The sequence below is a fragment of the Euprymna scolopes genome, chromosome 28 (genome assembly GCF_053919585.1).
Source record: "Euprymna scolopes isolate OS-2025 chromosome 28, ASM5391958v1, whole genome shotgun sequence".
Classification (NCBI taxonomy): domain Eukaryota; kingdom Metazoa; phylum Mollusca; class Cephalopoda; order Sepiida; family Sepiolidae; genus Euprymna; species Euprymna scolopes.
The window spans coordinates 55,420,121-55,447,005 of NC_136509.1; the positions used below are offsets into that span (position 1 = coordinate 55,420,121).

The following is a 26,885-nucleotide window of genomic DNA, read 5'->3' on the forward strand; positions in this document are numbered from 1 at the left end:
ACACGCATACATAGATAGATATAGATTAATGTGAGATAATTTTATTGTTTCCAATCATTTTGATAAACGTGTTTATGCTTCAGTCTTAATATCTTTAAACATTCATCATGTTCGATTTTAATGATTTTGATTTACAATATATCAACCTTGTTCAAGTTATTCCAGGCGAAATGCAGTTATTTGGGTAAAAAGTTTTTTGGGGTTTTTTTTGCGTCAAGTTGTTAATTTTTTCAAATATTTATAGATTAATTTGTTTTGCAGGCATCCATTTTGCGAATAGTTTGTAATTGATATTTTATTTAATTTATAGATGAGTTGCTTTCTCACGCCTCTGAGGATGGTGTTGCAGGAGAAGAGGTTGGAATGAAGTGGAATATTCCAACACGAGAGTAGAGTACTTACCGACATGATTTGAGGAACACAACAGTCAGGACTCCATCCATTACTGCATTCGCTGCGGGTTGTGCATTTGTTATGACACCAACCACAACTCAGAGGATCATTCGTGGTCACGCATGTTGAACATTTGGTGTAGACACCGCAAGAATTTAGAGGAAATCGAACCAGCTAGAAAAAATGATATTTATAAATGAAAAGTCTATTATTCATGCATACAAGGTGTGTTGTATCTCAAAAGTAATGAGTCTAGTCAGGTAAGAAACTTTAATTTACTTCAATTACAAAAAAAAATCCACATGGTGTCCCTTTTCAACATAACCCCATCCAAGTCTATTGTGCATCCTCATCCGTTTTCTTCTATGCATTAATTGCTGAAAGAACAAGAGACAGTAGAACAATCTCCATCAATAAAATTGGACAAACATTTTAGACAAGACTGTCTTACAAATGAGCCAGAATCAGAAAACAAGTCTGTTATAGAAATAGCCCCAAAATACACCAAGGCCTTCCATTGCAAAAAAACTGGAAGAATGGACCAATCAACAGCGTGTCAAGTATTTTCTGGATAGATTCACCCAGGATTATATAGATAAAGAAGGCTATATAGGCTGGCTAAAAAGAGCCATGTAATCAGAAAAGGATTATGATGGCTGCTCAAGCTCAAGGCTTGATGTCCGATGCTTTTAAGAAGATGAGTAGTCTTAGCAATGACAACATGTGCAGGTTCTGCCACACAGAAGTAGAGAGTGTGAGCCGCCTGACATCCAGATGTAAGGTTCTGCTGGGGACAGCTACTATACAATGTGACACAATGGAATGTGTAAATATCTCCTGTGGGCCATCTGTAAAAAGTTGAAAATCGAATGTAGCAGCAAGTCCTGGGAACATATACCAGAAAGAAGATTTGGAAATAAGTCATACAACATCAGCTATGACTATACAATTCCTATAATTATGTATCTAGAAAATGGGGCTAATAAATCTTACATAGTAATATGGAACAAAAAGGCGAAAGAAGCAACCTTAGTAGAAGTTAGTGTCTGCAATGATGCTGGGTTAAACAAAGCTGGAAGTGAAAAGATAACAAAATATCAATGTAATTTATGTGCAACATGAAAAGAAACTGGAATCTTAGGACGGTTTGTATAATTCCAGTAAATATAGGAGCAATTGAACTCATGAAAAGTAATTTCAAAAACTACCTCGCAAATATACCTGGTGAACCAAGTGCAAGAGAAATTCAAACAATTGCACTTAAAGGGACGGTTAGAATCTTAAAATGATCTCTTGGTTGGAATATATGAGAGCTGGTAAAAGTCTGGCATCTGGTAGAACAACATTTCATAAAATATGCTTGAAAATTGAAAGAAAAAGAAAAGGTATTTTTCCATTATTTCGGTGTTTTTTAATGATGTGTGTTATTATATTTGAAAGTTTCTGTATTTATTTTTTCTATTTCTGTCATATTTCTATGCATGTCTGTATGTGGTTGCCTATAGTTTTTGTGTGTAAGCATATGTAGTTTTACATGTATGTGTGTTTTCTCTGATTATACATAATATTGTTTTATGTATAGAGCTACAGTTTATGTTAAGGTGTTTGGCAGACGACGACCTTTCCAGATAAAATTATGCTTATCTGAATATAAAGACCACAGGATTTAAGAAGAATTTATATTTATAAAAGAGTGATCTTTTATGCAACAGTGTCAGGTTTAGAAAGGGTCTCAATTTACAAGTTATGAAATAAAAAAATTATCTTTACTTTTAATGTATATGTGGCGCAAACACACAATTATTGTAAAAACACTAATACAAAACTATTATCTCTTGTAAAATTTTCAATTGCACAGAAAAACATAAGAATAGCACAAAGTACTGAATTGTTTTCTAACAAAAAGATTGGAGTAAAAATAGTTCTTAAAAATCATCATCATTATCATATTCAGTTTAACACTTATTTTACATGTTGGCATGTATTGGACATTTTGTAGATAACTTCCAAACTAACCTATCTATAGTTAGATCTATATTTATCCCTCTTTCTTTCAAATTCATCCTTTTTACTTCTTTTCATGCTTTCCTTAGCCTTCAATTGGTAAATCAATTGTTCCACATCTACTAACCCCAAAAAAAACTCATCCATTTTTTTAATGTGACCATAGCATTGAAAGCCCCTGTTCTGCACTCATCTTGCTATACTGTCCAGATTTGATATTTGTATGAGGTCATCAGATCTAATCCTCTTTACGACTCACATTACCATTGTATCATTTTCATGGCATTACTCTCCATGCAACACAAGCCCTCACACTTCACTGGTCAGGTTTTGCTTCCATACATCATCACACTGCATACACATACCTGATAGATCCTTCTTTTGGTTGACAGTAATAATGCACTGCTGGTTAATAATAGCCAAAAGTCTCTGAACTTATTCCATTTACCTATCTTTCAGACACATCAGCACTTGTCCATTCGTTGAAATGATATCACCAGGTTAACAAAATTTCTAAACAACCTCAATAGCTTTGCTATCCAAATATACTTTCTCCGAATCTGTATTCTCATCTATCTCCTTTGTTTTACACTTCTTGCACCAAACAGGTAATTCCACTGCACTGCTTGTGTATCCAATTCTCACTCTCCATAGCAAATAGTGATTAACTCCTGATGCATTTGTTGGCAAAAGGGATCCCTAGTATTTTTCCATTCATTATTTTTAAAATCTTGTGTATATCTATGTGTGTGGGTGTGTGCATAAATTCTACTATATATTATATATTAAATAGATTTTAACATAATGTAGTTAAAGCTAAAGGAATTGTTTGAAAGAATTTTTAACGCTATTGATAACTTTTTACCATTCATTTGTACATTGCAATACCCTATAAAATTGTTATTACTAATTTGTGTTTTGTTGGAATTAGCACTAATTAATAAAAACTATAGTATTTCTTTCCTTTTTGAATTACCTTTTTCGATTTTTAGCAAGAGGTCCAGTTTGCTATGTAAGTTTAATATAAAAATTACTAGAGTTGGCAACTAAGTTTCCAACGTTTTTGTTTTTTTTTTCAAATTTTGAAATCTGCTTTTTGAAAATTCTATTTTTGAATCATTTTATATTTTGTTTTCTTTGGAGTTAATTTAAGTTATTATTTAAGTGATTATTAAAATGTCAAATAAAAAACAATTATTATCTCCTTTTTGCTATTTTTTTCTACCAAAGAAACCCTGGGTGTATTCCATTTTTTTTTATATCTTGTGAGAATTTTTCTATGAACTTGTTAAATAACATCAAATTTCAAAATATTTTGGAAAACTTGCAATTCAATTTTTAGGAAAATAAAATAGAGAACTATTTTATGTTAAATTTACACAAAACCTGACATTGACCCTTAAAAATTGAATCAGTGATTTCATTTTCAAAATTATTTTTTAAGATTTGAAAGTTTTGTGCTTTATCAATCGCAGAAATATGAAGAATTTTTAAAAGTTATTTGTGGGACTGTGATTCAATCTATATAGTAAAAGTGGATGTATGCGTGTTTTGGCATTTTTTCTTATTAGTTTTGTTCCAAAATTTTCAAGTAGAGAAAAGAAAATGGTAGCAAGCAGGTAAAGTCATCCAGTTGTAAATATTTTGAAGTGATAAACTAACAAAAACAATAACAAATTTCAAACTTACACTTGATCCAGTGATAGCATAGACATCAGTTTGATTTTTGTTGAGTTCCATATCTTTTTCAACTGGTTGTCCATTACCTTCACTAATGTCAGTGTCCATTATTAACATAAAGTTGACCTGTAAGAAATAAAACAAATAGATTGATTGTTCACTTCAAATAAATTGAATTGCATATAATTCATCACAATCATCTGAATGTTTTTTTCTTCTTTCATGCAAGACATGGATAAGTATTTACCTTGCTCCCATTCTGGGAAGATGTAACACAAATTGGAAAATGGGTACTGAAAAGTCAGTACAGAAAAGGCGTGTACACTCTGTCTCACAAAGTATGCTTGGGCAATCCTTCCTGTACAACAGAATCATGTTGACACACTGGTTCTCATTAGAAGTTAAGTGATATGAAGCCCAGCCAGTACCAGATGGATGACCATTTGAGAATGCTAGGTGCTGTATGTAATCTTCTCATCTCCGGAATGCAGCTGGGCATTACTTGTGAATTTGATACTCCCTATAAACTTCCTTTCAGAGGAAGCCGACATAACCTGCCAAGGGATGATACCATATAAAGTATTACATTGTTGCTTAGCCCTTCAAGATTCTATGGTTCCCTTCTCAAAACAATATTCAGATTTTGTTCTTAAATAAAATAAAAACTACTTGTTCCTTACTGATGATTGTAGAACCCAATTTTATTCCTTTATGCAAATTCAAATAGTTATAAAAACTTGTTATTTCATTGTCATTTGCTCCCCCCCCCCCCAAAAAAAAAACAACAACAACAAAAATAAAAAAATGAAAACAAGTATTTTGCTTTTTAAGATTTTCCAATTTACAAGTTGTAAAGATAAAGAACATTATTTTTATGATAAGAGCAGATAACTCAGCATTTAATGACTAACATACTCATACAATGTTAGGTTTCTTTAGAATTAGATTAAAGTTATTGTTGGTGCAACTGTATTCTCAAATGCAATATGGCTACCAAATGTTAAAAAATGACTTTTTTTTTCAGAAACTACAGCAAACAGATGGAATAATGCAATTAATACAAAGGATACATTTTATAAATTTCTGCAATAAGTAAAAATTCCAAACCATAGCAGTAATACAGATGAAAACACTGACCCTAATCCGATAAAAAAATATGCCTTAATGACAACACTGATCTTAAGTCCGGGGTGGCAGTCAAGAATACTAGGATCAGAGCTTTTACAGATTGTAAGACAATACAAAAAAAGAAGTTTATTTTCATTAAATAAAGTGTAATTGAATTTTTAAAAATACTTTCTTTTGTTGCAAAATTTAGTATGACTGCCATTTTAAATCTGGTAAAAGTTGCTTTATTGTTGTTGAATACCTGAAAAACTAATCATTTGGAAAATAATAATCACTGTATATGCAATGCTATTCTTGTGTATACAATAATTATATGCACAGTGGTAGCCTATTAAACAAAAATTGTCCAATATTTAGAATGAAAGAGAAAAATTTGTAAAACTATAGTTTTTTTCTAAGCAATCCTTGGCTTGTGCCTAAATGATAAGGATGAAAGACAAGAAAAGATAACTCAGCATTCAACTAATCATAAAGTGCAGAACCCAACTTACTGGCATAAAAAGCTCAAATAGTTGATATGCAAATATTGTTTGATTCAAGCAAGAATTATTCTCAGATTATCCATTCATGGACTGCAGCCAATCAGAATTCAGAGAATGGACCTGCTCAGTTGAGCATAATAAGATATTCTCGTCTTCTTATAATCCGGCTTTCTTTCCATTTTATTTGGTTATAGTTCAACTGGATAAACAGCTGAGCACTGACTACTAAATACTTGAATTATGTTTATTTCAGATTAAAATTGATGAAGAGCTGAAACAATTTTTTCTGAGAATTTTAGAAAACAACAATCACTGTACATTTGTAACTATATAAGTTGGGTGGTCTATTAAGGAACAATTTAATGAAGTCTGCAATTGAACTGGGTTTTGTCATTAAAAACACAGATTAAAAAAGTAAATATTCTTCTTTTGCAGACATATTTCAATTCTGACTCCAGCAGCAATGGAGACTTTAACTGCATTCCTTTGGATGATTGGTGCAATTACAGTTTGGTTAAAGCATAAACTTCATGAAATGGTTGACTCTTGCAGGGTGTTTCACTAATGTTGGTGCTTTCAACATCATTGCAGCTAATAAAAGTAGCCTCCTTGTCACCGTCTTCAAAAAACTTTTCTATCAACAAGATATTTCTCTAAAAAGCTGTTTTTCAAATGAAAGCAAGAACTCAATACATAATAGATAAAGCACTAAGTAATAATCGGTTCTAAGTGACATTCTTCTGGAGGTTGAAGATTCAATCCTTATGAAAATACGATCGTGGATTACTTAAGACTTCTACCCAGTAATGAATGATGGAATGAGAGTGAACTACTTCTTCCTGTGGATTAAATAAAGGGTTCTGTTCAAAATTCCATACAGATTCATAAGTTTGACTGAAAGACTTCAGAATTTGACAAGATGAACCTGAAGAAGGTCAGAGGTTATATTGACCAAAATTTTGTGAAAATAACGTCCAAGATGAGAACAGTAGTCCAAATAATCCAAATATTATGAAAGCAATTTGAAAAAATACTAAAAGAACTCACAAGCTTTAAAAGATGTCCATTGCCTGTGCCCAAAAGGTAGACATTTGTGCCATGGTTGTTGTACAACTGGATAGCTGTCAATTTACCTTCATAGATAAATTTCTGTGTTGTTTCAATCGAACCTCCTGTAATGTAGCCATTAAACTCATCATATCCACATGTATCTGCAGTGACGTCCTCATCATACTGAAAAAAAAGAAAAAAGAAAAGTCATTGCAGAATTTTACTTTGTCATACTCTTCTTCTGTATTACTTCTCTTCTCTTTTAACTATCTTCTCAATTCAAACCTTAAAAATGATAATCATGTATGTAAATTTTATGAGTAAAGAGAGACCCAATCTTCATCTTAATAATAACTGATTATCTATATATATACAAAAGGCAAAGTATGTGTGTGCATGTGTGTGTGTGTGTGTGTGTGTGTGTGTGTGTGCTGCAAAAACTTCCAACAAGACATGTCGGAACATGACCCAACCAGTATCATTTTGAACCTCGCTCCTTCGGACAATAAATTTTGAAAAATTGGCCAAAAACATTAATTCTTTTGCCTTCAACTCACTAGTTTTCTACAAGGAGGGGGGCGGTTTTTGTGTCACCATTTTTACAAGTTACTGTCACCTTTCGATTGACTATGCTTAATTTTGACATTCATGACTTCCGGTTTTGCCATGGATGCAACGGCAAAGACATCACTTCTGTTTTTCTCCTTCACGTTATGGGTTCGAGCCTGCCTGCGTACTATCACAGATTTATTTTTAACACTTTTCTCCACCGAAATTGCTTTTTGGATTCTACTTCTTGTTTTCTTTTTTTTTTTCTGGGCTTCCTTACTCGACAGATTCTAGGGCATTAGGTGACTATCTAAATTAAGGGTCAATCCCGGGTGCATGGGGCTGGAGTTGCCAAATTTTTGGCCCTGCTGTGTATAAGCAAAAAGGAGGGAGCTTAATCTTAATAATTTATATAAAAATATAAACTAAAATTTTTTTTTCCACTTTTAACAAACACAGCAAAACCCTTGTTTTTAATATTTTTGTGACTAGAATAACAGAATAATAGAATAACAGAATAATAGAAAAACAGTTAATCTACGAAATGCAGATGCTTTAGATTCAGGAGAGACGATTGGTTGGTTTATATTTTTGAATAAAAATCATCTCACATTGAGGTAAACTATTAATCTGTTGCAAAATTAATTGGCTGTTCCTATTAGCAGCAGGAGCACACCTTACAGTAGTAGGGGTGATGGCAACATGCCATTTGGAATTTTTGTTCCTGGCAGGGACAGCCATTGCATCAAGGTGTGGCACCAAGCAGGATAACAAGGTTCAGGTGAAAATCTAGAATGAGTCAGCATCAGGAAAGACATGTCAGAACCCGGAATGCTTATGCACTATTCCTTTGTGTGGGTGAAACCTATTTATGATTTCTATGTAACTGCTGAACTTAGCTGTTCTCAGTGTTAGGGGATAAAAATTGCAGATTAACAAATAGTTGCGATCAGCAAGACGGACTCCATGCAGACCAGACAATCCTGAGGCACAATCTTTGAGAGTTTTTTGCAGAAGTTGAACTGGTTTAAACAAACAAACAAACAAACAAACAGCTTCTGAATTTTTGAGATGAGAATTGGTTATTCATATTATTTGGATTCATCAGACTACTGTTCGCATCTTGAGTGTGATATTCACAATGTTTCGGTCGATGTAACCTCCAACCTTCTTCAGGTGTATCTTGTCGAACTTAGAAATGTTTCTGTTGAACTCTGAATTTCGAACAAAAACCTTTATTTATTTCATGGGGGTAGTATGCTCTTGTTTTGTCAACCATGACGGGATAAAATTGTCCACAAAGCACAGTGGTTAGAGTACTTGGAAAAATCAATCGTAAAAAGTAATATTCTCCTAAAAGTTGAAGGTTCGATCCTGAAAAATACAATTGCGAATTACTTAGGACCTCTACCCAATCATGGCTGATGGGACAAGAGCATGCTATCCTGTGAAGTAAATAAAGAGTTCTGTTCGAAATTTCATCCAAACTCTCAAGTTCGACAAGATACACCTGAAGAAGGTCGGAGGTTACATCGACCGAAACGCTGTGAAAATCATACTCAAGATGAGAATAGTAGTCCGTTGAATCCAAATACAAACAAGTGCATAAACTTGTATCCTTTCATACCCATTACTTAAATTGACTTGGAGAAAGTATAAATCAGACATCAACATTTATCAATGAAAATTATATTTACAGCTTAGCTGACTCTATCCCAGGAGTTTTTTCAGACTGTTGGAATACTTCATTAACTTTGTGCAAATTGTTTAAAAGCAACATGGCTCCCAGTGATTAAAAGTTATTTTATCTGATGAATCTTTTATTTAATTACTAGCAGTACCCGCTAACTGATGTTGCCCGGTGGAAGCATGTCCCCCATCTCGAAAAAAAAGTATAATACGGTTGTTGTTGTTGTTGTTGCTTCCCACAGGTATGAAAAAAAAAACAAAAAAAAAAAACATCCATTTAGCCGATGAAGCTGTGGTAATGTTGACTGGTTACTTACCAGCCTCTGCGACTAAAAATAGTTTGTCTCAAAGTTTTATTAAGTAGAAATTTATTTTAGAACAAAAACATGGAATCCTATCCTATGGAAATGAAACGAAGCTTCTTCCGTGTATTTATCATTTATTATGTATTTCATTAATTACTGCAATACTTGGTTGCAATTATGTCACTTATCACCGTAATCAAAGAAAAAAAACAAAATATAAAATAAAAATAAACCCCAAAACAAATAAAACAGAAAACACCCCAAAAACAAATGAAGGTTTTTCTTTTCATTTTGATAAAAAAAAAACAAAAAAAAAACAGTAAGACACCAGGAAAATGGACCCTGCACACACTCCATTCTTTCATTTGCTTTTTTTTTGAAGTCTTTTATGATCCAGGCTAATTTTTCAGTAGTATTTTAAAGTTAAATTCCAATTTTTACGATATCTTTTTTATTAAATTGTTAAATAGCATGGATCGTAAACTGCAGAAGTACTAAAATAAAATATAACAATGTTTGTTTTCTTTCATTTTGTTCGTGCGCGTGTTTTTATGCACCATTCACCAGTTTAAATTTATTTGGTTTAAATATGTTTATTACAATAAATTAAAGGTTTTAAAACAAAATTGTTGTATGAATTTTCCTCGAAGAAAATGTGGTAGAAAATGCAAAATTTCATTTAATAAAAATAAAATATGCGCATGCATAAATGAAAGGAAAGGTGATATAAAAAATAAAAAAATAAGAACAAATAAAAGTATGTTAACTGGAGAAAACAAAACTCTCTCTCTCTCACTCCCACTCTCTGTATCTCTAACTGTCCCTCCCTCCGAGACTATAACCAGAAGTAGTTTTGTGTAGCTGTTTATGATTTTGGCTGGCCGTTGATGTGGAATAAATCTAATAGGATCGTCAAAGATTTATTTTTTGGAGTGTTATATAATAAGCAATAAAAGTTGAGTTATAAAAAATAAAAAAGTAAAAAATAAACAATAAAAACAGTAAAACAAAAACAGTAAAAAACAAACAATAAAAACAGTAAAAAATAAACAATAAAAGTTGAGTTTCTATCTAAGCGGAATAACTCCGTGAATTATATAAATAAAATGTAAGAATATTGTGTACATACCGAAAATGGCAGCATGTTTTATAGTTGAGAACTGTTTGTTTATTTGTGGAATAACCGAATAGGGGAATTGTAGAATGTATACTTCTCATCCAATAAGCTGGGCCAGATATTTCAAAGGGAGAAATCATTATTTGTGTCGGATGTAGGGGGTAAGAATATGCGATTGTGTAGGAAATCTGTAGTCAGTTAATGACGGCTAATATTCAGGAAAAGTAGGAAAAAGTATAAAAGCACTCGGTGTATATATATATAGTCAACTAAAATTTTATTACATCATCAGATCAATAAGGAAAAACAAAGAAAATCTCATGTCATTTCGAAGCTTAAAAGGGCACAAGTATCCATTTTTTTTGGGGGGGGGAGGGTGCTTAAAATACAAATAAAGAAAGAAAAATAAAAAGGCTTACCGTTTCTATACATTTTTTTTTTTTTTTTATCCAAGGCGTAATAACTGGTTCATTGTTGGCATGTGAATAACAATTCTTGATTGTGGTTTCGAATTGTTTTCGGATATCGTTTAAGCCATGAATACACAGTAAAGATGTATTTTTCATTTTGTTCCAATACGTTACGGAAAGTTTTTGATCACCTTCAGTTGGAAAGAATCGAGCTGCGGTTGCATAATTAAATGAAATGCTATTGTGCCAACATAAGATCGGAATCTCAACATAATAATAAAAATCGCCATTTTCGCATACGCGGCCAATATAAGTTGCATTTCCTTGTACAGACACATAATAAATAAATTTATTATGCTTAAAACCATAAAGGTATTTTATTGGGTATGTTTGCAGCTTATCTTCGTCCATTGATACACCCAAATATCTTTTCCTGTAAGCTAAGTTATAGTTTCCAGATATTGTTTTTGATATAATCCTTTCAGACATAATTTTAGGATAGGCGTCAACTCTACGGCCATCATATGACATAGCAACATAGAGAACAGATGTAGTATTAGAGGCATCGGGATTAAAAAACGCCACAGTAGATATATTACTCCCAACAAAATCATCAGTTGTTGCTGTATCAAAGTGCGTAGAATTTTGGATATCTGCTAGATTATATGCCACACAAGCGCCTTGCTGGACAGTTCCGCAAGCAAAAAGATAGTGCGAGATTGGTTCAATCTCAAGTACAACAATGTCGTTATCGGTCAGAGTTTTTGAGGAACATTTTCGTTTGGGCAGACATTGTTGACTGTCTTTAATAGGCCCGACTGTTACTTCTTGTTTAAGTTTCAGTGTAGAGTCAAGGTGATAGATCTTGTTTCTAGCGCCAATGTAAATGTCTTGTGTTTTGGAGTTTTGAACAACCTGAAAGAACTGCTCTCCTTCAACATGGAATGTATCAACTATGGTAAGAACTGCTGCTGCTGCTGCATGAAATATAAGAAGTGCAAAAACAGGTGCAAACAGTTTTCTGTGATTCATTTTGTCCAAATGCATGAGGTTATCACAACTTCGCGATGGAACAATCGGATTTGGTTGGCACAACTCAAAGACAATGCCTGTGCACAGAAAAGCAACATTTCATACTGAACAACTGCTACGTATTCATTTGAAGACGATCTGGAAAAAAAGAAAAATACCATTTAGAATTGTTTTCTAAAAGAACTAACAAGAAAGACATGTTGGGCATGTTCAAACAAAAACACAATTTTACTTGTATAAATAAAAAGCGTTGTGAAGAAATGAAACGTTAATAGTAATTTGGCCTTCTGAACAATCCTAAAAAATGGCAGCAAAACGCATTGTTCTATTTCTTGTACTTTTATTTATAAAAAAAAAAATAACATTAACGTCGTCTTTGATTATAAAACAAAACGAAATGCTTTAAGATCAAGTTTTTATTAATCAAAAATGAAAAAGAATTCAATTTTCGAAAAACCTTAGAACCAAATGTACATTTCATGGCCAAAACAAAAAATACCCACAGAATATGCATTTCATTGTAACAAACAAATCCAATTCAAATTTTGACCCAAATATCCCCAATCTTTATTTAGAACGAACAGGTTTCGTTCACTTGCTTTTAATTTTATTCACTACTTGAAACCATTGAAATGAAACTTTGACTCCAAGAAGAAGGGAATATTTTTGTGTCAATATTAAAAGTGAAAATAATTCTTTTCTTTCTTTTTATTATTATCAGATATTATTAAGATTAAGTCTCTCCTTATTGCTCATAAAAATTAAATTTGCACGCTTGATTATTGAAGCAAATTGACCACCAGTACATTCACGTTTATAATATAGAATATCAAGCATTATGATATATTTGTTATTCAACTATTTCTCATAAACGAGCCACTATTCTAAAGAAGAACGAAAATCTTTCCAAGATGTTTATAACAGAAGGATGGTTAGAGAGAACAATTTCTTCAGTGTTTGCTTGGTGTAAATGGAGATTCCACTTGTTGAGTGAATGTGGGGTGGGTGAGGTGTTAAGATCTGAAAGTGTAAGCAAGCTGATTTTCCAGCCAGTAGTCAAAAAGAGAGATTTATTTGTGGCTGGAGGACAACTGAATAAAAGGATTATCGGTGGAAGAATCAGGTTGGAGTAGAGAGAGAGAGAGAGAGAGAGAGAGAGAGAGAGAGAGAGAGAGACACACACACACACACACACACACACACACACACACACACACAAAGAGCTTTAGTAAAAAATGTACACGATCAATAGCATCCTTATCAGCATTATCTGAGAGATTAGTTTTGTCCAAAGACAACCAAAATTTATCACTTGAAGTTTTTGCGAGGAAGAAAGATTCTTTTTGATGATTCCTCCATTGCTTTGCCATGATTAAGTTGGGGAAACAAAAACAAAACAAAAACATTTCAATCTCTAAATGTATATATTGACGGAATGTGTCTTAGTTTAAACTTGCAGAGACCCGACGTTGCCCGGAACTGAATGATGATCAATGAATGAACATTCCCATATTTTTATTGTCATTGAAAATCGGCAAAATTGCCTATTTTCAATCAAAGCAATTAATTGCTCTAGTTGGGGACCGACGATGGTGAACTGGGAGGAACCTTCACATGCCTACTCGAAGTGACTTACTCCACAATACATTGTAGTCGACATTGCACTGTAGATAACCTACTGCTGATTTTATAAAATTATTTTTATATATAATGGCTTGAATTAAAGATTTTTTTGATTATCGATTTTTATCAAAGACATTCCGATATGAAACCTTTCTGAGAACAATGCCAACACATTTGTGCGATATTTCATAAAAATCGGACCAGCAATTGCGGCGTCTATAGGGAACGAATTCACCCCCCCCACACACAGAGTTCCTTTTATATATTAGTAGAGATAACTTCAAGCATCTATATAGCTATCATAAATCAGCCTAGAGTTTAGTGTGCAAAAAATGGATAAATATAATGAAATTTCCATCAATTTCAACTTATTTATTTCTTGAGTTATTTTGGCAAAATTTAAACATAAACAAATTTTAATTTGTTGTGTTTATAAACGTACATTTCTTTTTCGTGTGTCATTAGTAGTTTTTTTCTGTTACTTCAAGTTAGGCTACTATTTTCAGTAATGATTGATTTATTTTTTAATGTTGAGATTACTAATTAATGTACAAGATATTCTGTATGCCTATGCATATCAAGTTTCATCTTAAAGAAAAAGAACGCATTAATATAAAAAGCTTAATATAGGTTTTTTAAGTTGTCTTTCACAAAAAAAATTCAAGTTGAAAATTTTAGTGAATGAAATTTTTGCCCTATTATCAAATTTTCTCATTTCCAACAAAATTTTTATGGTCGAAATTTTGTGGCTAATTTTGCTATCAAAATAAATTTTGTATCATTGTTTATATTTGTGTGAAGATCTACATGCTTATATTGAAAGTTTTTAGATATGATAAAAATAAGATGTGGGTTTTGGATAGCTAATCTATATAAGAAGCTTTGCTCATCGCCCAGTTTACCACAATTATGTTTGGTGGATTTAGACTGTGATAAAAAGAAAAAATGCTGTAGTGTCCTTAAAATCAAGCTATGTTCAAGGAAAAAGAGAGGGAGGGAGGAAGGGAGAGAGAGAGAGAGAGACAGACAGACAGAGAAAAAAGTACAAAATTTTATTGCAAAATTTTCTTTGAATACAAACCATGAAAATGTATTCGTTCTGTGCATGTTGGTTTCGATTAAAAAAATGCACCCGACTACTAACGACACACACTATTCAAAAACACTAAAGATAAGTGACTATAAGTGAATATTTACAAAATTATTACAAGAAAATGTGCAACATCTATTAATAAAATGGATTCTTATTGGTTTTGACTCAATGAATATTTTTGATCATCTTTGGTTATTTTGTTATCAATTTTGTGAAATTTTAGATGAAATTTTGTAACAACTAAAAAACAAATTTTGCAAATCTCTCTCTATATGTCTCTATGTTTATATATTTGTATGTAGAGCATTCACTCCTAAACTGATTATGAATTTTGGACCATAGCTGCTAGGGGAAATGGTTTCATGCAAAGGTGGTAAAAAATGAATCATAGCCATGTATCATGAAAATTCAAACATCCCCGATTTTTGTAACATTTTTACAATAAGTATTAGACATCAATTAATAAATATTCGTTACATTTCAGTTGTTTTTTTTCTGGGATTTTAAAGGATTTTTCGAGGGTATAATATGAACACAACTTCTAATTAGAAAATTCAAATATTTCAAACTTAAATATAATTTGATCCATAGTCATTACACATCAATTAAACAAAATTCCCCTGAGTTTCAATTTCTTCTTAAGACCCCTCAAACTTAAATCCTTAATTTTAGACATTTTCTAGAATCAATATTATGTAATGAATTTTGATAAAAAATGTGAATAAAGATTCTAGAGATAAGGTTTAGTATCATTATATCTTTCTTACAATCTTTGCAAAGATGACATAATAATGATAGAAAACTGTTCTGTTAGGCGAATTAATTTTACCCGTCATGAGACAGGTATTTTTCTAGTTCTATATTAAAAAAACGATCGCAGTCATTGTTGTATCCTGAGTCGTTGCATTTGTGTCTTGACATTTTGGTGGTTGAAAAAGACAATTTCTGTCCGTCATTCTCTCCACCTAAATCCATGCTTACAAATTTCTGCCATTTTGTAACATTTAAATTAAAAATAGCATTTACACAGATTGAATGTGCACATTATTTTAGATGAATACTGAAGAAGATGAAGAGGTGATTTGATTGCAATGTTCAAAAGTAATAGCGTTTCTAAATATGGTGGTGCTAGGTTTGCCAGGTTTGTAGATGTATTGATTTACGGAAAAAAATATATAAAAATAGAAAAGAGAAGAAACGGTTAACACTGTTTCATGCATAAAATAAACAATATTTTGTATTATTTGGATTACTGCTGGGAAGAGACTATGAGGAAAGCTGACGATGAGACGGGCAGACATACACAAAGATCTCTTTAAAACCGGCCTTCACCCAGACCAAGCCTACAATCATACCAAGTAGACACAAAAATCCAATTTAACTTCTATAATGACGAATTCAGTTAAAATCTATTCAAATGTTTGATATTCATGATTTTTGGTTTAGTTGTTTTCTTTTTATGGCATAATCAACCCTTTTCAGGTTATATATATCTGTATGTATGTGTGTGTGTGTGTGTGTGTTATATAAGATCAGAAAAAAACATTGGTACCGTCAGTTTCAAAACAAAGAGGATTAATATATGGTCGCCTATATTGGATTCGCATTTATATCTGTCTCCCCAGAAATGCCATTTGTTTGAATTTTAAACCGACGGTACCAATGTTATTCTCATCTTCTGTAACACAAATATAAATAAATATTATACTCAAAATAAGAACATAATATTTATTTATATTTGCGTTATAGAAGACTAGAATAACATTGGTGCTGTTGGTTTCAAATTTATTAGCCCCTTTAAGAATCTTGTTTCTTATTGTTGAGCACTTTCAATTAAATTAAAAGTGGGTCAATTTAGCTCTTATGTGCAGATCATCGTATAATGATTAGATCACTCTGACAGACGTTAAAAAGCATTTAACAAATAAATGTTTAAAATTCAACAGTATTTCTCGTGGTAGCCGAATTGATTAGGTCCTTGCTAATGAAGCCAAGGATGGCTTCTGTTGCCTGGTTCAAATCTATCGACTGGTGTTAACCGTGACACCCTGCACTGATGAAACACTAATATCTGTAGGGACATACATTTTTTTTCTTTTACTGTGGAAATAGGATTTATCAATTATATTTCACTTTTTATATATACAAATTGTTAATTTAAGAAACTCAATGTGATTACAGACCATATAACAAATAAATGACAAAAGTCTGTATTCCAAATTTCATAATGTTGACCATCTTACAATTTATTTTATTTATATATTATATATCTATCTATCCATATATATATATATATATATATATATATATATATATATATATATATATATATATATATATATATATCTCGTGCTGAATCATAGAAATTTCCAGGTTAGTATCTGTAGGTACGTTTAATTTACTGGTGGAGATGTATCCTCAAATAAACTCATTTAGTGGGTAGGCAACAAGGTGTTGCTCCACGTAATGGTGTACTGGCAACCTGCTGCAAGATGCCTTCCTGAACCTGCATATCAAACACATGTTTGCTGCAGCGAATGGTGACATCTAAAGTGTGTGTTAAATGAAATTACACCTCATGGATCATCTAAAACACTTTGTTATTGGAGCTTACGAGCAAAATGTATACTTGCATCCGAGTTCTACCAACTAATATATATATATATATATATATATATATATATATATATATATATATATATATATATATATATATAAAATTTATTTATACAAGCATTGATGGCTACATATGTGCATACATGTTTCTATAATCACCTGTTACGTCTTCAGGCCAAGAATTATCCTTGAGAACATACACACACACACATATATATATATATATATATATATATATATATATATATATATATATATATATATATATATATATATCACTTAAGCATCTGTCAATGTTCATTTTATTTCACCTATAAATGATACTCTGACAAGTTCTACTACACCGGGTTAGAGTGGACCTGAGAGTAATTCTCTGAAAGTTTTGAAATTAGGGTCTCACCACTAGATGTAGTATATGATTATAGCTAGGACGAATCATTCACACAGCAGTTCTTAAAATCTGTCAAGCTAAAATTAACAAAACATGGCATCACTGTATGTTGTCAGAGAAAAGAGAAAGAATTTGTGAATGTCTAATAAAAAAAGACCCCCATTGAGAGGAGTAGGAGTCCTTAGAAGAGGTAGGGGCCCCAATCTGGTTAAGCCATCTGGAAATTTAAGTCGCTGTCTAGGGGTCAGCAACCCAGCTGATCAAAAAATGGAAACTGATGTGGATGAAGACGATAACACATATCATACAAGATGGTGAAGATGGAAACGCCACCATTTGTTGATGTTCTTGCTAGGGTTTAACTCATACGATCATACGACAAGAATCCAGCGATGCGAGGTCAGAGGTCACATAATACACAACGTTATTATTGTCTAGATAAAAAAATAAAAAGGAAACTGATCATTCCGGTTAAAACAGTGAGCCATAATCTATATAATAATAAAGGATGATTGTCTGTAGGTGTGTCTGTCAAAAAAAAAAAAAAAAGAAAAAAAAAAAGAAAAAAAAAGAAAGAAATAAAAACTTGAGTATTTAGATAAAAAAATCTAACATACACACATATATACAAAATAAATACATAGAAAAATACACATATACACTCGATTTAATAAATATATACTTACATTAATTTGACCCAAATCTAAAATGGATTATTTTTTTCTTTTTGAGAAATTGAAAAGAGAAGAAAAGTCTGATTGAACAAAAATTTAGTAACATTTGCCTCAACAAATACAGATATGTTTACACAAATATATACATATATACACACACATATATATTTAGGCAGCATTATTTCATATACATATATATATATATATATATATATATATATATATATATATATATATATATAGAGAGAGAGAGAGAGAGAGAGAGAGAGACACACACACACACACACACACACACTAGAAAAAATGCGATCTATTGAATCACCTATTTCAACTCGGGTTAGATTGCTTAAATCAGGAAAAAGCGAGTTTGCAAAGGCAATAAAAAAAAAAAATAAAAAGATAAAATTTAAAACTAGTCTCTTTCTGCTCACTATATATCTGTAAAAGTGAAAATGTGTGTGTGCGTGCGTGAGGACACCTCTCAACCTATATACTCAACAAATTTTTGATCTTGTACATAGGGTATTCAGATATGTGGAAAACATTGTTTTTCATTCGAAAAAAAGAGCTGCTAAAAAATTGAAAAATTGGTACGTGGGGGTCATCAGATTTTTATCTTTGTCAACTGTTTTACGACTGCGCATGCACAAATTGCTCACATGACCGCTTCCTTATGTTAAGATTTTTTTAAAGATCGTGGCAATCATACTTGACTCACTGTCTTTAGGTTTTGGTTTCGATATCAGCTCGAGTATTTTCTTTTTTCTTTTTACTTACAAGAAGTGAACTGTTTTGAAAAAATATAAGAGTTGCATGCATGCCTCAGTTTTTGTATGAATTGAAATATAATATTTATGCATAATTTATGACCGAGCAACACCGAGTGGCCTACTAGTCTATAGATATATATATATATCTTCATTTCTTTGTCTTCTCTCCAGCTATGAATTATGGTGATATTCCTATTTATTTATAACTAGCCTGGGTGCCCGGCGTTGCCCGGGTGTTTGGAGGTGTATGTTGAGCAAAAAAAAAAAAAATGGTGGTAGGCAGATAGGCTTGAATCCGTATTGTGAAGGAAGAAAAGAATGTGACCCCCCCCCCCAAAAAAAAACATGACGTCTTTGCCGTTGCGTCCATCGCCAAACTGGAAGTGGAAAAGGTTTAAATTAAGGCTAGTCGATTGAAAAGAATGGCTGACTTTCGAAAATATTGGCGAAAAAAAGCGACCCCTCCCTGTAGAAAAGTGCCCAGTTAAGGATGAAGGAATTAATACTTTTAGCTAATTTTTCGATATTTGTCGTCCAAATGACATCACTCTCGTGAAAATCCATCGACTCTGCCGAAAGTTTTATGCAGTTGAAACAGACAGGTGAGATTTTTATTCATATTTATTTTATTTATTTATATTTATTTTATTTATATTTATTTTATTTATATTTATTTTATTTATTTATATTTATTTATATTTATTTTATTTACACTTATTTTATTTATATTTATTTTATTTATATTTATTTTTATTTATTTTATTTATATTTATTTTATATATTTATTTTATTTATATTTATTTTATTTATATTTATTTTATTTTATTTTAATTTATTTTATTTATATTTATTTTATTTTATTTTAATTTTTTTTATTTATATTTATTTTATTTTATTTTATCTTTATTTGCTTTATTTATATTTTTATTTATAGTGGACTATTTCAAACTTTTATTCTTCTCTTTCCTTGTTACTTCTAACTGTTAATAAACACACATACAGAGAGGGAGAGAGAGAGAGAGAGAGAGAGAGAGAGAGAGAGAGAGAGAGAGAGAGAGAGAGAGGAAAAAGTGTAAATAATATATACTATATAGAATAAGAGCAGGGGAAGAAGTCAAACGAAATACAATGAAAAAGAGTAAAAGTGATAGAAAGACAGTATGAGTTGATTTATTTGCAAATTAGAATGGATATTATACATCGGTCGAAATGTGAGAATAACGTCCAAGATGAGAACAGTAGTCTGAACAATAAGAATTATCAATCATCATCTCAAAAATTCCAAAATATACAATTTCATATAAAAACAAGCTTTTATATAATGAATAAATATTTGAAAATATTAAAAACTTGAAGCTTGAAAACTAAAGCTTGATTTACTGTAAAACAAAAAAGATGAACCAAGAAATTAGAAAACGTTTGGACATTTGGCTAAAATGAAAACACTTAGAACAGCATGAATTCTTTTCTCTTATTGCTCACCGCAAACAAGGCATATTGCCACTGAAACATTTTAGTTGCAACTTTATAAGAAGCTTTGTCTGTTGGACAGTCGGTCACCTTGTTTAAAATAGTATTTATGTTGGTCTGTCGTACTTAAGATTAAAATAGCATTTTTAAACACACTGAATGGACACATCTTCAAAATTTCTTTATTTTTTTATTTTATTTCTGGAAGGTCCAATTTCCAATGCTGTTCTATTAGCATTTCACTACTCACCCCCACCTCCAGATGAAGTGTGAGAAGGGACTCCCAGCTGGGTTGATCAAAGGAAACAAAAACAAAATTCCAAGGCAAAAACAATGCTTGATGGAATGTGAATCTTTCCTTTGTAGTTGTTATTCAGTTAGGACTTTTCTAATTGGCTTTTTCAATATTAGCCTAAGTCTGCTGCAAGAAAGGTAGGTTCTCTCTACAAGGATAGAAAACTCTTCACACTTGTCAATATTCTATATATCTATAAAGTCACCCATGCATTGAGTACTGCTGGTCCACCAACCATTAGCCTTTGGGCAGAGTGCAAAAAAAAAAAAAAGGTTCTAACCTAATAATAATCCCACACTGTTTATCAAGCTCTAGCCCCGATCATATCACCACAATGTGCTTGTTTTACAAATACTTCTACAGAATGTGTTTTGATGAACTTATTGTAAGCACATTCATGGAATGTGCTCCAATGAAGTTTTTGCACTTATTCCCCTTTCAACGAAAATACCTACAACTCACCAACTAGAAGCAAAATCCCATTTTTCTACTCTGATAGCTTTTTTCTTTGGACTGCTTGCCCTTAGAATTCCTTACCTGCTCCCTGTTTACTTGACTGTACTAACATGCAGAAATTTAAATGTACTGTGAACATCTTATTGCGCATCTCTCCATTTATAAATCTGGCCCCTATCACAGTAGCCCCTTATACTTCAGTGGCAATCTGGAGCACAAAAAGTTTAAAATTAAAATGAAAAGATATACACATTGAAGAGAATGGCGATGACCAATGAGACCGGTCAGAAAAAAGTCGATCGTCATGTGGTGTTATAAATTCAACGTTAGTCTCGGACTTGGTAGACTTTTTAAGTCCACTTTACATGGTGCTACAAACAAGATTTATTTTTACAGGATTATTTTCTTACTGAAATTTGAATAGTAATGACGTCAGGACAACACGATGGCAAACATTACTTGCAACGAGTTCAGCGGTTGATTAATTTACAGAAATAAAACAATGAGCTTTGTGCTGGCAAGGAAAATGTGTCAAACTAGCCCCACACTAAAAAGCCGGACAGATCTGTGATAGAGGATGGTTTCACCAACAGGTACTGGGCATTATTCATCGACACATGAACCCAGTATAAACAGATGTGTGGTTTAACCGACCTCATAGAAATAAGCAACGAGTTAAGAACGGCTTACTCGAACAAGGTAAAGAGATTTTTGTTCAAACTAGTAGGGCCCGAAGTTCTCAATAACGCCATGGAAGACCAGCTCTTATGGCATATACGACTCATTGCAGTGAAAGGTCTACATTAAGAGGTACTTATACAAATTTTACAATACGAGACAGCAAGAAGGTGAAGGTTCCGCACAGTTTTTAGCAAAGCTACGATTCCAAGCGAGGTTTTGCAATTTTACTGTCCAGTGTCCTAAAGAGAACTGCCAACAGACTGTAAATGGAGGATATGGTGGCTGGTCAATTTGTAGCTGGTCTTGCAAATACAGATTACTAGTGCAAGCTGTTGGTTGAAACATATTGTTACATGATAAGGGCTGTCCCCTTTTCATGTAAGTAAAAAAATAGGGAATTAGTTAAATGTAAATATGAAATAGGATAGTCAAGGATTTGAACTTGCGAAGGTAGACTTGGAATTGAGAATTCCAATCATAAGTTAAAATAAATACAGAATGTTATTAAAAATAAGACATGTGGAATTGCCATTGTTTAGCTCACACAAAATAGTTAGATATCTGTTTATTGAAAAAGGAATGTGATGATGAAATTTGTTTCTGTTATAAAAATGAAAATTAAAATAAGGAATTTAAAAACAGACAATGGAAAATGTTATTTGTAAAGTGGGTTACGAAAATTAGGTTAGAAGGTCGGCTTTGTAAGAAACACGTGAATAACAATGCATGCTTAAACACGGAGGCATGTCATGCAATGTGTCTGAGAGGCACGTGGGTCATGAGTTATGAATTTAGTTAGAGAAGTCAGAATCAGTCAGTTAGAAGAAGGAGTTAGATCAGTCAGATCAGAGGAGCAGAGAGGTTCAGACCGATTCTTGGTTAGAGTCAAGGCTCCCTCTGGAAGCGAGAGGGTTTAGAAATAACCATGTAACAACTTTGAATTCCTGAAATACAGAATCATTTCCGACTGGTCGAAGAATAAATGATCATGTTTTTCATAACTGCCGTCTTCTGTGTTCATCATTACAACGAGAAAGATAACGTGTTTATATTATAATATTATACTAGCAAAGGTACCCGTCGTTGACTGGGTTCAAAAACAGCCTACAGAAAAATGGACTCTGATTTATAAAAGTATGATAGGTTATAAAAAGGAAGGGTTGTAAAGAGACTGCTTCGAATTTGGAGGTATCAAAACCAAAGAAAAATATGATGAAAGTAAAAATAAAATAGATAAACCCTATAATTTATTATACTATACCTGTTCACACTGAAACACTTATCACAATATTCTGTAGATCTATATTAAAAAACCTTGTTAAACTTTGTGACATATTTCCATTCTATAGAGGTCAGGCGCGAACGAACACCCAATAATTTTATTATACCATATTTCTTCAAACTGAAACATAATTATCAAAGTATACTTACGCAGATAGATATGAAAAGTCTGTATTAAAGTTTGTGCCTATTTCCATTCTATGGAGGCCAGGCGCGAACGCAGACCCCACAATTTTATTATACCATTCCTATTTAAGTTAAAACATACTTATCAAAGTATTATTATGTACATCTATATCAAAAACACTTGTAAACGTTTTTTTTTTTAATTTTAAAATTTCTTATTTTCATACTTTGTGGACCAGGCGTGAACGCAGACCCCACAATTTTAATGAACCACCGTTCTGCCAGATCAAACATACTCATTCCTGTGTCTCGATACACCTATCATTATATGTAATCAGTTTTTTAAAATAGTCAACCATATAGGAGCCTATTCGTGACCACACACACACGCACACATACACACACAGACATTCAGCTTTATATTATAGATGTACAACTGTCAAAACGTAAATGTCAAACGCACTCTCGGTCTATCTATCAAGATATTAAAAAATCTCTACTAGTTGAATTACAGGCTTGGTGCTCTTGTAGTAATATATACCTGCCTGTCTCGTTATATATAAGAACTGTCTCTCTCTCTTTATATGTATCCTGTCTCTCATATATACGGAACTGTCTGTCTCGTTATATATACCCGATTTATGTCTCCAATACGCTATCTCCACAAACATGAACACTTCTAAGACTGTTTCTATCACTCTAAGACTCTCACAAACATGAACAACAACAAATATATAAGTCGTCATCTAAATAAGAACAACGAAACATACTCTCATTCAAAAGTAACACCCATTACATAACAATATTTTGACAACAGTGAGACAGAAATTTCACAAACTGGTTAGTGTAGAGACAACAGATAGGTTGACTCCTCACTTGCAACGCAGCATTAATGAGCATCTGACATCTGGGAGGGAGAGGAACCCAGAACCCCTCAAAATAAACCGTGTGAAGGGTGTGGGAAGACATCACACCCCACTGAAGGTGAGGGAACTCAAATGCCATAATTGTGGAATTACTGGATACTTACAAAAAAGGTGTGGAAAAAAGAGAGAAAACCAGAGAGGTCGACAACAGAGTCAATAAGTGATTCAACATGACACCAGTCAAAAATGCTTAGCAGCAGAGGAGAAGGCAGACCAAAGTTTTATGAATGAAAACAAAAATTAGCAGCAATATCACATCTTGCATGGAGCCGAGGTAGATTCACAAGAAGCCCTTCAAACTGCCACCCTCCATAAAAGTCGAAATATCTTGATACTGAAATCCCATGCCGAATTTGGGTGCTCCTTAGATAAGGGGACTTGCCATTGAATACATCATATCCAGGCCATTGCGGATACTGGTGCTCAAACATATTCGAGTGACCCTGAAATACTGGAAGAATTGGAATGCACTAGTGACGTACTAATACCAACTACCCATATGTGGAATCACATCAAGGGAATAATTTTTATGCATATTAAAGTTGACCTTAAAGAAATCAGATAAGCTGTTTACATATCAGAGAACACATCGGGATTTTCCTTATCTGCGTTGGTAATGAAAAGACTTAGAGTTAATCCTTCATGACTTTCCATACCAGATATCAAAAACTGACATGTCAACATTGAATAATGGAATAGTACCATGTGGATGTCCCCAAAGAAAAAAAGTTCCGGACAAACCTGCAAGAATCATGTTTACCCCTATCGGAAATAATAGGGAACGTTTGGAACAATAGTTATGGAAGCACTTCAAATCAAATGCATTCAATACCTGCCCCCATCAACCGTTACAAGTGATGTCAGGGAAACCACTGGATATAACATTTATGCCAGGAGCGAAATTATCAGCTGTGCACACACCAATTACTGATCCGCTCATTGGAAAAAGAAGGTGAAGAAAGATTTTATAGGGATGTTGCGTTTGGCATCATCAAGCCAGTACCAGCAGGTACGCCTACAGTTTGGTGTTTGAGGATGGTGGTTGAACCAAAGAAAGACGGATCACCAAGAAGGGTGGTGGACTTACAAAAATTGAATACTACAATGATGAGGGAAACCCATCACACTCCATCCCCATTACCCAGGTGTCTGTTTTGCCTGCCCGAACAAAGAAAATAGTTTTAGATGCATCGAATGGCTATCATCGTTTACTGCTCTCCAGAACGGCCCAAGACACAACCACATTCATAACAGAGTGGGGCCATTATCGGTACCTTGGAGCACCCCAAGGTTTCCACACCTCTGGAGGCAGGTACACTCGCTGGTTCAACGATATTACGAGACACATGCCCCAAAAGACTAGTTACATTGATGACACCCTTCTCTTGGATAAAACTATGGGATCTGTTTTCTGGCACACAGTGCACTATATCACCCATTCTGGCAAAAATGGAATCGCCTGCAATCTCGATAAGTTTCAATTTGCACCCAATTAAGTTGAATTTGCCAGCTTTTTAATAACTGCTGTAAAGCCAACTAAAAAAATGATTGAAGCCATTTTCAATTTCCTGATGCCAACAAACATCACTGGCGTCAGATTGTAGTTTGGACTGGTTAACCAGGTATTGTATGCATTTTCACAGGCCAAGATCATATCCCTCTTTTGAGAATTGTTGCGCAGGAAAGATTGCAAATTCTACTGGGATACTAGCCTAAATGAGCTTTTCAAAGAGTCAAAAAAAGACATTGTTCTGAAAATCGAGAAGTGGGTCAAAACATTCAAGATGAACAGGACAAGTTGCCTCCCAATGGAATATAGCAAGGTTGGCATCGGGTATTTTCTGTTTCAAAAACACTGGCAATGTCTAACAGAATTGGGACCTGACTGTGGTAGGGACCACTGAATTATTTTGGCTGAATCTCGTTTTACGAAGGATGCAGAATCTCGCTACTCCCTCATATAGGGAGAAGCTCAGACATTAATATATGGATTGGAGTCTTGTAGGATGTTTGTTTTGGGGTGCCCAGATTTATTGGTTACAGTGAACCACCAGCCACTGGTAAAAATATTCTCAGATCAGGTCCTGGAAAACATAAAAAATTCTTGCTTGTTTTTTTTCAAAGAACAGTCATTAATGTACAGGTTCCGGATTAAGCACATTCCTGTAAAACGCTGCACCGGATTGCACCTCTCAATATCTGGCACTGCCAAGATATACTAGATACTACTCAGCAGATCGAGGGGGCCATGCAAGCATCAATCACAGCCAGGTATGCGCATAACCCCAAATTTCAAACTATAACCTGGGATAGAATCATGGCAGCATCAACGACTGACGAGGAGTGTCAAACAAGATAAATGCGGGTGTACCTTAGGGTTCTATCCTTGGACCTTTATTATTCCTAATATTCATAAATGACCTCCCTGATGAAATTGTCTCTGAGATGGGTATATTTGCTGATGACCCCATGCTCTATAACAGACATAAGGGCAAAACAAATGAACACATATCTAAGGCAACGGCAGAAACACTAGAGGAAGATCTCCAATCTGTAATGGAATGGGGACAAAAATGGATGGTCACATTCAATACTGCCAAGACTAAGCTTGTTTCCTTCATTAATTACAAGAAACCTTCTCAAC

The 26,885-nt window shown here is 33.1% G+C and overlaps 1 protein-coding gene across 2 annotated transcripts in view; it reads right to left on the reverse strand.

Annotated features, from left to right (window-relative positions):
• The window catches only part of LOC145249641 (hepatocyte growth factor receptor-like), a 247,124-nt gene that overhangs the window by 52,109 nt on the left and 168,130 nt on the right, over nt 1-26,885 (reverse strand). For both annotated transcript variants that reach the window (XM_080111403.1, XM_080111404.1), the window contains 4 exons: nt 10,817-11,977; nt 6,735-6,920; nt 4,087-4,203; nt 403-567 (listed from right to left, as the gene is read on the reverse strand). In XM_080111403.1, the coding sequence (XP_079967529.1) occupies nt 403-567; nt 4,087-4,203; nt 6,735-6,920; nt 10,817-11,854 (1,506 nt within the window). In that variant the 5' untranslated portion in view covers nt 11,855-11,977. The remainder of the gene's footprint in view (nt 1-402; nt 568-4,086; nt 4,204-6,734; nt 6,921-10,816; nt 11,978-26,885) is intronic.